The 13,805-nt window shown below is 30.0% G+C and overlaps 2 protein-coding genes across 6 annotated transcripts in view; both read right to left on the bottom strand.

The window, feature by feature from the left end:
• LOC129915932 (chondroitin sulfate proteoglycan 4) overlaps positions 1 to 10,439 on the bottom strand; it is a 54,934-nt gene extending 44,495 nt beyond the window's left edge. Inside the window, exons 1-2 of one of the 5 annotated variants that reach the window (XM_055995669.1) lie at positions 10,045 to 10,439; positions 7,986 to 8,283 (exon numbers count right to left, since the gene is read on the bottom strand). In XM_055995669.1, the coding sequence (XP_055851644.1) occupies positions 7,986 to 8,070 (85 nt within the window). In that variant the 5' untranslated portion in view covers positions 8,071 to 8,283; positions 10,045 to 10,439. Of the gene's footprint in view, positions 1 to 7,985; positions 10,011 to 10,044 lie in introns of those variants that run through there. The other 4 variants (XM_055995659.1, XM_055995675.1, XM_055995681.1 and 1 more) reach the window with 4 other exon arrangements.
• LOC129915875 (piezo-type mechanosensitive ion channel component) overlaps positions 1 to 13,805 on the bottom strand; it is a 291,170-nt gene that overhangs the window by 78,209 nt on the left and 199,156 nt on the right. The window lies entirely within an intron of this gene.

Here is a 13,805-nt window from a genome sequence, read left to right as displayed (position 1 = left end):
ATCCCAAAAAATGCATTTTTGCGAATAACTCCGCTGATAAGAATGATCAGGTGGTGAGAAATTGGGTTTAAGCCTTTTAAATATACCCCTATCGATCCATGAAATAAAAACTGACAGTGCCTCTCTGCGCAAGGTCAAATGACGCTTTGACTGGAGTACAAAGTCAGCAGAATATTTTTTTGTTATTGGATCTTTTAGTGCTAATTAAGTGCCCCAAAATTAAATTAAGTGCTCCACTAGTTTTGGAGAAAATTAATGTTCTGCTAATTTGATTTAAAGTTAGCAGAGCAATTACCAGAAAATGCCCTAAACTGCTAGTAGAAAAATCGGTAGCAGAGGTTGTAGGTATTACTCAGTACATCTTTTTTCGGCACTTGAAATTTTTCGTAGACCTTCAAAATTTAAAGTTATCGTCAAAAAACCGTTTTTCAATGTTTTCAGATTTCAACGATTTTTTACTCAGATTTTAGACCTTTTTACAGTTCTAAAAAGAGGAGTACTTGTTCTTTTTGAAAATATTTTTTTATTATGCTCAAGCACCAAATTGGTTGTATGGGCTGAATCCCAAAGTACAACATTTTTTCACCGTTGTTTAGAGTTCGGAGACCGTTTTAAGCTTCATTTTGTGTTTTGAAAATTTCATTTTATAGGTAAACAGTTTTATTGTTCTATTTATGCTGAATAAAAAAAGTTTTAATTCATCAAAATTAGTTAGGTAGACATTGTGGAAGTTGTGATTTTTTTACTCGAGAAAGAAATATCAATTTTTTGGGACAATGAAAGAAATGAAAAATTAATTTCTCTCTTCATAATAATGGTAGAAAATTTTTTATGGTCTTAATTTTAAAAAAAAATGTTATTATTTGTAACTACGTTTAAAAAATTTTGATATCGATTTTGGTTGCTCAGATATATATTTTAAATACTGTTCATTTTTTCTTCATTTTAAAATCTGTTCCAATCTTAAATGTATATCTCTTGAAAAAGTTTAAGAGATCCCGTAATAGATTAATTTAATCCAAAAATAGTTATAAAGGGGGCGCATATAAAAAGTTCACATCTGTTTTGAAGTTTACGTACCTATTGAAACAGAGGGAAATCAAAGACAGCAATTTAGAAGACGCTATATGATTATTATCCGCAATATCTTTTACAAACAATATAGGTACATACCTACATTGAACTTGCCTACTACATTCAAGCGTTTTTAAATCAATTACCCTTCCGAAGACAACAGGGTTGCTATACCACCCCACACTTGATTTTTCTTTCTTTGTTTTTTTGACAATTATAATTTTTTTTTTGTATGAATTATCTATGAGTGTTATGTTTAAATAAATAACACGGTGTAACACTCAAAATATACGCGGGCGGAGACCTATCACTTGTAGAGCTACACGGAGAAAACATAACGCCAGGGATAACTTTACTTCTAGTATATTTAATCAGAATAAAGTTGAATATACCAGAAATAAAGTTAAATATACCAGAAGCATAGTCATCCCTGCCTTATTTTTTCTCTGTGTAGTCGCACTGATTACGAAACGGTATTTAAAAAGTCCCTTACACCCCCAAAATCTGGAGTTAGGGGTAAAAAACGGTTTTTTTCTTCACCCATTGAAAAAATTTTAACTTCGTCAAATTTTTACCCATTTTCGATTTTTTTACAGTTTCTGATAGGAGATAAATATACCTTTTCAACAATGTATAAAACATGTAACTAAGCTGTCAAAGTTCAAAAATTCCATTTTCTTCGTCATTTACCCAATTTCGACATCAAATTAAAGTATATATTTTCACAACAACATGCTGTTTTAAAAATATATTCTAAAATAATATTTATTTCCAAATCAAACGAGATTTTATGAAAATCAGTTTGAAATTGGCTTAGAAAAAAAAATTTTACGATTTCAACCCAGATACAGAAATTCGAACTTTTAGGTATAGAACAAAAATGTTGTTTTGGCATGTAGTGGGATAACCTGGGCGCCAGGATTTGATTTGATTGGGTTTTTGTAGAGGAGTTCAATACAAATATTTTTTTCTTTGGGAGGGGGGTCTATCTCCCCCCGTTTAGGTGGGAGGGGCAGTTTTCTAAAAAAAAATTATCAAAATAAAAAAAATTTTAAAAACAACGGCAACACTTACAGAAATAAATGATAGCATTTGCGAAAGCCAAAATTGTACATTTAATTCTAATTTTTAAATCAATATATTATAACCAATAGTTTTTGAAATAATCGATTTCAAAGTTAAAAATAGGCGAAAAACAATTTTTAGTGAAAACTATATGTTTCTATGTCTTCTAGTTTTTGAGAAAATTCAAAAATAAAAACATATTAAAATAAAAAATATATTGAAAAAAGAAAAATCTGATGAAATAATTTTTCAATTTTCTCAAAAACTAGTTTCCTATCAGAAACTGTAAAAAAATCGAAAATGGGTAAAAATTTGACGAAGCTAGATTTTTTTTAATGGGTGAAGGTAAAAAAAATCGTTTTTTGCCCCTAACTCCAGATTTTGGGGGTGTTAGGGAATGGGGACTTTTTAAATACCATTTCGTAATCAGTGCGACTATAAAACGTGATAGATCTCCGCCCGCGTATATTTTAAAACCTCATTTTTGTAACACCCTGTAATTTGTATTATACCTAAAAGTATTTTTTTTTATTTAATCGTAGCACCCATGTTATATGCGTTGTTATCTGAAGGTTAGAAAACGTCCGGTCCAGATTTGTTATCTAGTAGTTATCCATTACAATTAAGAGTTCTCAAGGCGTAATTTAAAATTCTTCTTTGAATCCTTTCCAACCGTAGAATACTGTATTGGACACCATACAACACAACAGTATATTAAAACGTGTAAGCGTTTTTACATTCATTTGAAATTCATTTATAGAAACTCAACAAGCAGTTGTTTTCACAGACCACATGGTCGATGTAAGATTTAAAGTGAAGCTTTAGATCAAAATGTTTTAAAAGATCCTTAATGGCCTTTACTCTAAGAAGACTTAAAATTAGGTAGGTATAGAATTTATATTCGGAAACAATGAGAGATGTATGCAATGTAGCACTGAATATCTTACAGGTATTTAGATAACTTCAGTTCTAGATAATTACAATTGCACCATTCCAGAAAGTAGATTATATCCAACTGTAAAAGAGAACAGATTGTTCCAAGAGAAGATTGAAAGAAAAAGTTTAACATCTTTTGCGTTTATCAAACATTCGCAGTAAATTAATATTAATACAGTAAAATAAGGTGAAAAAAGGGGTAAATCTCGGAATGAATGCTAATAGAAATTTTTTTTGCTCAATATCTTCGTTTTGGCCTTCTATAACATACCTCAAAAGTCTAGAAAAATCTAATGTCCGCGAGTCGCGGTTTTCAAGGTCAAAGCGGGAAAGGAGATTTTCAAAATTAGCTATAATAGACAATGGTATTATATACACATATGATACATGTCTTCGAGGTATTTTTTAATGCTGATGCCAAAAAATCTAAAATCAAGACAATCTGACGTCTCTGAAAAAAGTCATACCAAATTTTCTTCTGTCAACCCATATTATTATAACAGTTGCAAACTTACTACTGAAAAACCCTTAAAAGTTATGGTAGAGGAACCAAATTTTGCATGAAGGTTTTCATATCCATTATTATTAGGAATCAAAAAAATGCAATGAAAAAAATATTCATATCTATGAAAAATTGGTATTTTTTTTGAAAAAAGGGAAAATTTTGATATATGCTCTGCTCTCCTGGTACAATCTTGGAGTTAGTGCTAATAGGCTAATTTTTTTATTTCTATCTTTGTTTGGATATTCTATATCTTATGTCAAAAATCTAAAAAAATCTCATGTCGCAAGTCCTAATTTTGAAAAACAACACTTCAGATATTTGTGTCAGATCAACATGAATAAGGTACATTACTTTTCAGGGATGGTCAGGTTGACTTATTGTGAGTTTTTTTGGAATAAGTGTTAAGAAATACTCTTAAATCATGTCGCTTATGTTGGTATACATCAAATTTAAACTTTCCTTCATAATTTTTTTAAGTCTGCACCTAACTTAGTTTAACCTCCAAAATTAGGACTTGCGGACATGAGATTTTTTTTTAGATTTTTGACATAAGTTATAGAATATCCAAACAAAGATAGAAACAAAAAAATTAGCCTATTAGCACTAACTCCAAGATTGTACCAGGATGTTTTTTAGTGCATATCCCAAAATTTCCCCTATTTTCAAAAAATACCAATTTTTCATAAGCACAGTTTCGTGAGAAACGTCAGATCAAGTTAGAACAGTCATTTAAACGTCAGTGGTCAGTTGTCAAAATAAAAAAAAAATTAAACAAATTGTATATATGAATTTTTTGCTTATCGGTTCTCGTTAGTTTTATCTATTTTTTGAGTTTTTACTGCGGAAAATATAATTAAAAATTGTTTTTAGTTAGAAAAACCACGAGCTCCCGAGAAATATTCGCACAATTAAATCAAAACAAAAACAAAAAATGACAGCTTTGCTTTTGACACTTCTCACGCATCTGTTCTAACCTGATCTGACTCAAAAGCAAGAACAGAAAATCCTGTTCTAAACTGTTCTAGTTTTGTCAATGAACAGGAAACTAGAACAGTTCAGCACAGAAAAAATCTCAATGAGCAGCAAATGTTATTATAGAATGCCAAAACGAAGATATTGAGCAAAAAAAATTTCTATTAGCATTCATTCCGAGGTGAAACCCTTATTTGACTGGATTATATATACCTAGAATCAAGTCATTTGTAAATATTATATTATCCAGGGAGACGAGATTTTTGTATCGATATCCCTGAAGCTTTTGACGACTAGATTAAGTATTTATATATATAATATCTTAAATATTTTATAGAATATTTTGAAAAATTGTAGAATTCGGCTTGTGTCTTGCGAGGAGAAGAATTATGTTAAGACAAATGACCTGTTTAAAGTCTATATAAAATTGAAAGTTGAAAACAGAATTAATTACCTAAACAAATCTATACCTTAGGAAAGTACTCTTATTCTAGTGACTTTCTACAAATAAATGTTAACTGCATTAGGTAACTATTTTAAATTATGAGAGGATGCTTATTAATCCTTTATACTCTTAAGACTGAATTTAACAAACATATTTAGGACCAATTTTCACCAATTTTAATGAGAGTTAACTCATTAAGGGCCGGTTAGTTCACAGTCGATTAGTTTTAATCAGTGGTTATTCCAGTTGATAATCGTAGAATTCGTTTGTTCACAAAAATTTTAATCACAGAATCTATGATTTGAGCAGTTAATTTGAGATTTCGTTAATCATCAAATTTTGTTTAATTAGCACCATTTAATCAAGGATTTACTGGAATTCAATTTGATCATACTTGATTTTCGCACTGAATAAAATATTTTGACCAAATGAAAACTGTCATTAGCAGGAAGTGCCAAAAATAGCAATAGGTACATATTCTTTGGCTGCTAAAAAAGAAAAGACGTTTTCCTGTTTTATCTCTTCAAATGAGAATTAAAACAGACCTGTCCAAGTTGTTATTGTTGCAACAGCAGTTCTTCATAATATAGCTATCGATTTTAATGCAGAGAAAATTATTGAATAACAAATTTTGATTAAAATGGCTTTTTATGTTTGGCTAAAAGCTCAACCTCCAAGATTGTTAAGACACTTGTGTCGTTTGGTTCGCAGCATTTAAGGGATGGTTTTTCTTCGGTGGGTGGCTCTTCGGTGCTTAAGATATCCTCTAACAAATATTGAATATCTTCATCGGTCACATTTGTCTCTCCATCCCCAAGCTCCATCTTCTCTTCAAATAACACCTCATCATCATCATTTTTTGGCATTGAAATTGTCCGCCAAGGGCTCCAAAGCTGCGTCCTTTTGCTTGGAATTGCGTCAGTTTTTTTATTCTCTAAGATTTTTTTCTGCAACGTCATTCGAATCAATTTTTCTTCTTCGGCCTTGAATTGATGTCCTTTTTGAACGATTTGACACATTTCTGAAAATAAATACACATTCATAAATTAACTAATATAAAAAGATAGATAAATAAGTATTTACTTACCTTCTTACTGTTAGCGCTTTCAAATTTTAATTCAAAATATCACAAACTTAAAAAAAAAATTTAAAAACAGCTTAATCCTCGTTTAAGTTTCGACATCCAAATTGACAGGTAGATTGGAAAATGGAACGATTTATTTAAAAACTATGATTTAATAATCAAGGTAGAAAAAATGTGAACAAACGCTCTATGATAATCAAAGATTCTTAATTCTCAATTAAGGGAAATCTGTAATAACCAAATTGACGATTTAACCCACTCTCAACAAACTGGCCCTAAAATTTGTGAAAACTGAATGAACTGATTAAACTGGATTGAATGTTCTAATAAAGCTGATGGCTACTAATGTTAACGCTTTTTAACTTCTTATTTTCTGTAATTTTATATTGCTTTAAATAAACTAATAATAATAATAATAATAATGAATGTTCTAAATTTGGGCATGAGTTTGTTATGTAATAATTTTCTAATTAAAAAAACGCTTCTAAACTAATGTGAAATTCATTTGCAGACTTAACCAACTCTGGATCAACCCTACACAGAGAAAAATAGACCACATAAAATAGAACAAAAACAATAAGATTTCTCTATGGTTTTCATCCAAGAAGGAAACCTTATTAAAACAATCGGGTTTTCCTTATTGTTTTAAAATCTGCAAAAAAATAAAAAAAAAAACGATCACCAGGCTGGAATCGAACTGGAGACTTTAAATCATTAGTCGCCCACCTTACCACCTGAGCCAACCTGCCATGAAAATATTGATCGCGATTTTTGTTCTAGTGCTAAGTTGGAAAAAGAAATCAACTTTTCAGTCAAATTTTAATAAGATTTTCTCTATAAAAATAATAAGAAATCTCCTTAAAAAAACCTTATTAATCGTTGATTTTAATAAGATTTTCTTATGATATGTATGGACGGTAAAACAATATGGCAATCTGTTAGTTTTTAGCGGGTCATATTTTTCTCTGTGTAGCGTTGGCAGAAGTCCCGGTTTGCCCGGCTCCATAATAAAGGTCATGCCAGGATAGTCTGATAGACAATGATTTTTTGATTGATATATTGATATGATTTTTGCAAACACAAAAAAGGGCTCTATCAAGCACGCAAAATCAAGGAGCACTTTTTAAATAATTGTTGTAACTAGGCCTTAAACAGAAATAAACTTAAACTACAAAAATAAATTTATATTTCTTACCCATTTTTGACAAAAGCAAAAAACACATTTTTTAGAGATTTTCCTTAATATCATAAAATCTATGAGTTTTCTGGCAAGCTTGTTGACAACTTTTTTGTTCAAAAATTTTTTTATTTTCATAAGAATAAATTTAGAAAACACTATGTTTAATATACATTTATCGAAGAAAGTCGGGCCCAAAGTCAAAAATAATCATGGTTTCTTAATTTCATTTCCACTAAAAATCAAGACATTAATGAAGTTTCTATCATAATATTAACGGAGTTATTAACATTAACATGAGTAAAGGCATACCAAAGTTAGCGTTTTCTTAAATCATCGCTTAAGTCTATCTCTTTGCAGATAGAGAGTTACTCTTGAACAATTTTTTCTTAGAATATACCCAAGAATCGTCCCTCAAAATGTTCTCATCTCATTCCGGGACTACCTGTATAAGTTTTTCATTCAATACAGTTAATATCCTATTTTTTTATTAGTATTTAACATAATATACAAAAAAAAAATTTTTCAAAAAAATTGTTTAGGTACCTAATTGAAAACAACAGAGCTTTGAAAATAAATCTAGGACAAAATAAAAATAATTTTTTTCTGACATATTCATAAGTTAAAGCTTAAAGTTATTACACACATACATAGTTCATATATGTATAACGAAAGCCAAATAATGTAAAAAGTATTACCTACTTTAAACGATTTGATTTAAACTCACCTTTCATTGCATCCATTGAGTTAGTAATCAATATAATGACTAAAGTCAGACAAGTAATCAATCGATTTCCAATGTTGATGTTCATGATGATATTGTCTTTTTCTTACGCACTATACAACATATGGGGGCAATGTAAATTTGTACACACATACACAAGTAAAATATAAATTTGTTTTTATTTTTCAATGTTTCAGGGATGTGGGAGGAGGAAGTCGGCAAAAGTAATTAGTTTCATTTTTAAATGGAGCAATTACAATTATGTACATGTACTTGTACATTGATCGTAAATCCTAAAATGCTGCAATGTAACATGTTTTATTGGTATCCGTAGCTAGATTAAGCTTCTACTTTTATCGGCAGCTGCGTTTTGTTTTTTTACTAAATTTAAACTCTAAATGCGCATACGGATATCAATACTAAAAAAACACAGCTACTCTAAACAAATTTGCATTTATTTATTGCATTGTACATATTGTATGTATTTTATTAGCCAGTTAAAGTTATTTATAAAGAGTAATTCGTAATATTATGTATGATTGATGTTTTAAGAGCAAGATTACCTATTTATTTTCTTTTAAGGGGGGAAATCCCTCTGGAAGAAATCTTTTTCAATAAAACTGATAGCATTTATTGAAATTTGGAAAAGTGCATGATTTATTGATATTTTGAAGTATTGATAAAATGTATGTAAAAAAAACAAAAACAAAATGACGGCTCTACAGCCCTAAAGTTGACGCCTCGAATTATTTATAATAAAAAATCCATTAAAATATATTTGTACGCATTGCACGAACCTTAATAAAACCATAAAACGATAAAAAAGCAATGTTTTTTATAAACTCATTGTGAATAAAAAGTATTTCTTGTAAAAACTATGGCCAATGAGTTAACGAGTAATTTGCACTTTATTTCAAGTTCATAGCTTCATTAGTTTTTGAGTTACGTTGCACGGTGCGGAAAAAACGCGTTTCGAGAAAAATGCGTCAATAGTTTTCGTACTGTGGTAGGTTTAGAGCGCATGGGTTTTGGGACTATCTACGGACTTTTTTGAGGCTTCATTTAAGAACACTGAAAATAGTTTATTCGGTTGATAAATGCATTTTTTAGACAAAAATAAAAAAATCCAAACGTATTTCTCCCTTAAGACCAACAACTTTTAACTTTATGTTGGAATCATTTTTTTTTTTTATTTTATTAGAACAGGCGTTATAGTTCCCACTTAAACCTAAACAAATGACATGAGTAAGGATGATTCATAACTTGTACTTTAAAATGCAACAAGCATTTTAGCAACTTGGAAGTGAAATCCTATAAATATGGGTTTGAAAACATAAACAAATTATGTTTATTATTGATATCAGGCCAGTTTTTTAATAAATCAACTAGAACTGATTGTCACCTGGCAAATACCGACAACAACTTCGATGGAAGTTATGGTTATGGCATCACTATCCATGGGTTTAAAACGACGTTTATAATTTTTTAATCTAATTCGTTGTATTTTTTAGCCTAAGAGTTTAAATTATTTCGAGTCATATTTCACTAACGCGGAGGTCATTAATACTATTCTTAAGCCCTTATTGTATAGATCGTTGACCATATGTTATATGTTTAACACAAAACATTAAATATAAACACAAGCGTACACCATTCAGGTCAATGAAAATAAGAAGCTAACGCACTGCCCATATGTAATTTTATTTAATGTCCGGACAAACGGAGGTAATGAAGCGGCAATGAATACTATTTGATCAGTCTTTTGAGATTGTTTCGCGGATGAATTTTCTTCACAAATAATATAATGTATATATCAAAGAGACGACGACTGGAAACAAAATTATAAATAATTTTACACCGAAGTGTTTTTATGTTAAAAATAGATCCCCTCTTTAAGGGCTACCGATCGAGAGTCGCAAACACAAAGAGCACTTTCCGACATGAAACATATTTTTGTCATTTTTCTGAGAAAAATATATGCATCAATTTACGAAAGAGAATAATTCTCGAAAATTATCCTTTCTATATTTGTTGATGATTTTATTTAAATCAATCTACTCACAAACGTTATTCTTAAAAAACGAACTCTTTTTTTAATTATTTACGTATAGAAAGAAATAATTATTGCAATTTAGATGAACCCAGAAATAATACTCGAGTTTGTGACTTATCAAAGATTTTTAAAGTACTGACTTCTGATCACATGCCGATCACCAATCCAGGCGCACCCAGAGGAACATAGGGAGACGATTCGAGTCATTTTTTTTTTCATCCCTGCCTGCATTCATTCAATATTATGTGCACATGCGCTCATCCGTATTTAGGTAGGTATGTCAAATTTGAGAGAAAACTGAATTTTGTTTGTTGTTGAATCACGCATCTTAGTTTTACACTGTCGAAACATTTTTTTTTCTTTTTTTTTGTTTGTTTGTAAAACTATTTAGATAGAACAATTGAATTGAAAAGTTTGATCAACTATGATTGAGTTGGCAAATGTATTGAATACTGATTTATTACTTTACTTTGGGGGTCAAAGTTAAAATGAATCTAGATATCTGTTTGAAGGAAGTACTATTTGAGAGAAATAAAATGTTTCAAATTAAAAATTGGAATCTGTGGTGTTGGTATAAACATGATAACTGCGAAAATGCGTATTTTTCATCTATTCATGTTTATAGTCCCTATAAACATGTTTATACGAAACACTTCAGATGTGCTTTAAGTTATGTATAAGGTTTAGAGCTTTTTACAGAACATCAGATTTTCTTTCAATAAAGCTACTGGAAACTTGTATTTCTTGGTTTTTCATGTTTTAAATTAAAATTAAAAACAATGACGATTTTGAAAAATCGTAGAGCCAAAAATAGCCGCTTTCAAAAATGGTTTTTATTTTTTAATTTCAAATAACTTTTGCTTATCAGACTTCAAGTATAATTATATTTTTCATTCTGTTGATATATTCATAGCCCAAAATTTTAGGCATTTTTAACCCCAATCTGCGGAAAAATTCCTACTGAGCTCGATTTTGGTATAGACCTTCGTTACGGCGAAAAACTGATTTTCTTGACCTTTTGACCTCTATAACTTCTAAGGCCGGCACGATATCAATGTCGATTTTTCACATCTTCATTACAACCCCGTAACGAAGGTGTATACCAAAATTCAGCCCAATAGGAATTTTTTCGCAGATAAAACCTAAAATTACTGGACTACATTTACGGGCGTAAAATTAAGTTTTAAATGAAAAATGTATGCAAATTGGTTGTATGTTCACATTTGAATTTCTGCTTTAAAATGCTTTGATTTTAAAGCAGACATAACATAAATCGCCAAGTTCAAAATTAAAAGAGCCGATAAATCGAAAATGAAAATTTTAAGGAGCGAGCTAAAAGTTCAAGGAGCCTGTTTGGCAATAAATAGGCTGCTCTGGCAACACTTCACAGAAGCCTAGTGCCGAATTTCGACATACGAGAAAAAAGAACACCTAAAAATAAGCGGATGTCACCTTAAATTACGAGGATTTCTGCGTGGTTTTTTGCTAAGATGACTTCTGTCTTAAATGCGCACAAATCACCTACATTTCTAGAATGCCCAAATTTAAAAGAAATCCATTTAATTTAAGCGGGATGTCATCTTATATTTATATGGAAACATGGAACTGGCAGCCACTGGGGATCGAACCTACAACTATTGGCTCACTAGGCGAAAAGCGAAAGTCTGAAAAAAATGTTGTCGGTTTTTTAAGATGAAAATTCACATTAAAATGAATTGAATTTCACCTTAAATTTAATTGAAGTCCACTTATTTTAAGAGGGAAAGCTCGAGTTATAATACTGTAATAAAATAAGTATTAAGTGGTAATAGGTTTTAAGTTTCTGTTTTGTATAGTTTTCAAATAATTTATTTACAATAGTTTTTCCGTTCTGCATTCAATAGTGCAATATAAATGAAATATCAATAACTTTATGAAAATAATTCAAAAATGTAATTTGACGAAAAAAGTAAGTTAAGATTAAAAACAATAGCAATGTTCTTTAAAAATGTATAATTGTATTCAAAATCTAATAAAAATTAAGCCTCTGAAGATGTTGGCAAAAAACCAAACGAAACGTCAGGAAAATTAATTGATTAGTCTTTTAATTGCTTTAAAGCTAAATGATCATAAAAGCCCAAATTTAAAATACTCAATATTGAATATAAATTGTTGTTGTTTTCTTCGACTTTTTTATAAGTTTTCATCTGTCGAGTGCGGTTGCGAGCTCTGTTCCCCTACGTTTCGTCCGACGCTATTGACAATTACACTGTGCAAGTTTTTTTCAAAAAAATGTTCGCTGTTGACTGTTTCCCCCTATTTCGGACCTGAGAAATCGATTGGCACCATTAGTTTTTCGATTTATCGGTACGACTTCGAACAAAATTTTTTTCGAAAGTTTTTTTCAATAATTGTATGCATTTCGCCCGGTTTAAAGTAATTTTTCTTGTTAATATTGCTATTTATTCTGCTCAAATGTTATTTACTACTAGCATAAAGACAATATAAACAATTTCGAGCAGTTCATTTAACAATTTAGTAATTTTTTTTTTATTAAAGAAATTAGGATTTTTTCGCATTTTTATCGTTTTTTTTTATTTTAGTAAAGTAACTTAAGTAAATTACAGATCCAATTTTGATGATTTCTGATCTTAAACGTCGGTAATCAAAAATACTTTAACCTCTATGGGTTAAAAATTGAAAATTGCTGGTGTTGCCGTTTTGTTCTTTTAAACTAAAAATTAAATTAACTTTTTTTTTATTTCATAAATTGAATGATGTCAAAAGATTATTTATATTATATTTAAAAAAAAAAATAATATGGGAGTGAAGGACAAAATTAAATCGTTTAAGCGGTAGTAGCAATTTTCTCACAAATCGACTTTAAATGTAAAAAAAAAATTATTACAACACATTGGCAACACATATAAACTCACAACTTTGCATTTTTAGATTAAAATCCATCAAAAGTGTACATAGTGTGAGTTTTCGCAATAACCCGACGATATTATTAACATTATGTGTATATATGTATTACACAAAGCCATTAGTTTATTCCTATCCGAAAATTAAAATCAATAGCAATAAATAGCAATATTAACAAGAAAAATGACTTTAAATCGGGCAAAATGCTTAAAATTATTTAAAAAACTTCCAAAAAAAAATTTGTTCTAAGTCGTACCGATAAATCGAAAAACTAATGATGCCAATCGATTTCGATGAACATATTATGCACGCATAGCCATCTGTCAGTTTTTTTTTTTTTGTTCTTTTTTTTGAGAAAATTTAATTTCAATGGTGAAACTAAAGGAGCAATTATCTGGTGCTCAACATTTTTTTTTTATTTTAGTTAAGGGTACCTATAATCCTTGAGACACTAAATTAAATCAGGTGAAACAAACTTTGTGATATTTCATCAACAAAAAAAGTACAACAATAAACTCCAAATTATAAAAGATTGAAGTTCATGACGTTGGTTTTCGAAAGATTGTGTGTTTTGAAAGAAATGCAGGATTTAGTTGAAAAAGATCCTGTTCCGTTCGCGAAATATGTAAATCGTGATCGGAAAAAAATGGTTTCTTTCCAGCCACATTCCTGAGAAACAAACCGCTCAACACCGGTCAATTTTACAGAAATGAGCCGGAATTTTTACGACAATATTGAACGTCTTGTCACCTCTACTCCAATGCTGAAGGCATCAATAAGATAACCAGTGAGCCCGAAATGTCGCTTGGCTGTTTTACTATTCTAAGCCGGGGCGTGCATACCATTGGGGCAGCATGGGAAATGCC

This window comes from Episyrphus balteatus, chromosome 1, assembly GCF_945859705.1.
Source record: "Episyrphus balteatus chromosome 1, idEpiBalt1.1, whole genome shotgun sequence".
Classification (NCBI taxonomy): domain Eukaryota; kingdom Metazoa; phylum Arthropoda; class Insecta; order Diptera; family Syrphidae; genus Episyrphus; species Episyrphus balteatus.
Note: the sequence above shows the minus strand (reverse complement) of the source record. Positions and strands in the feature narration are given on the sequence as shown.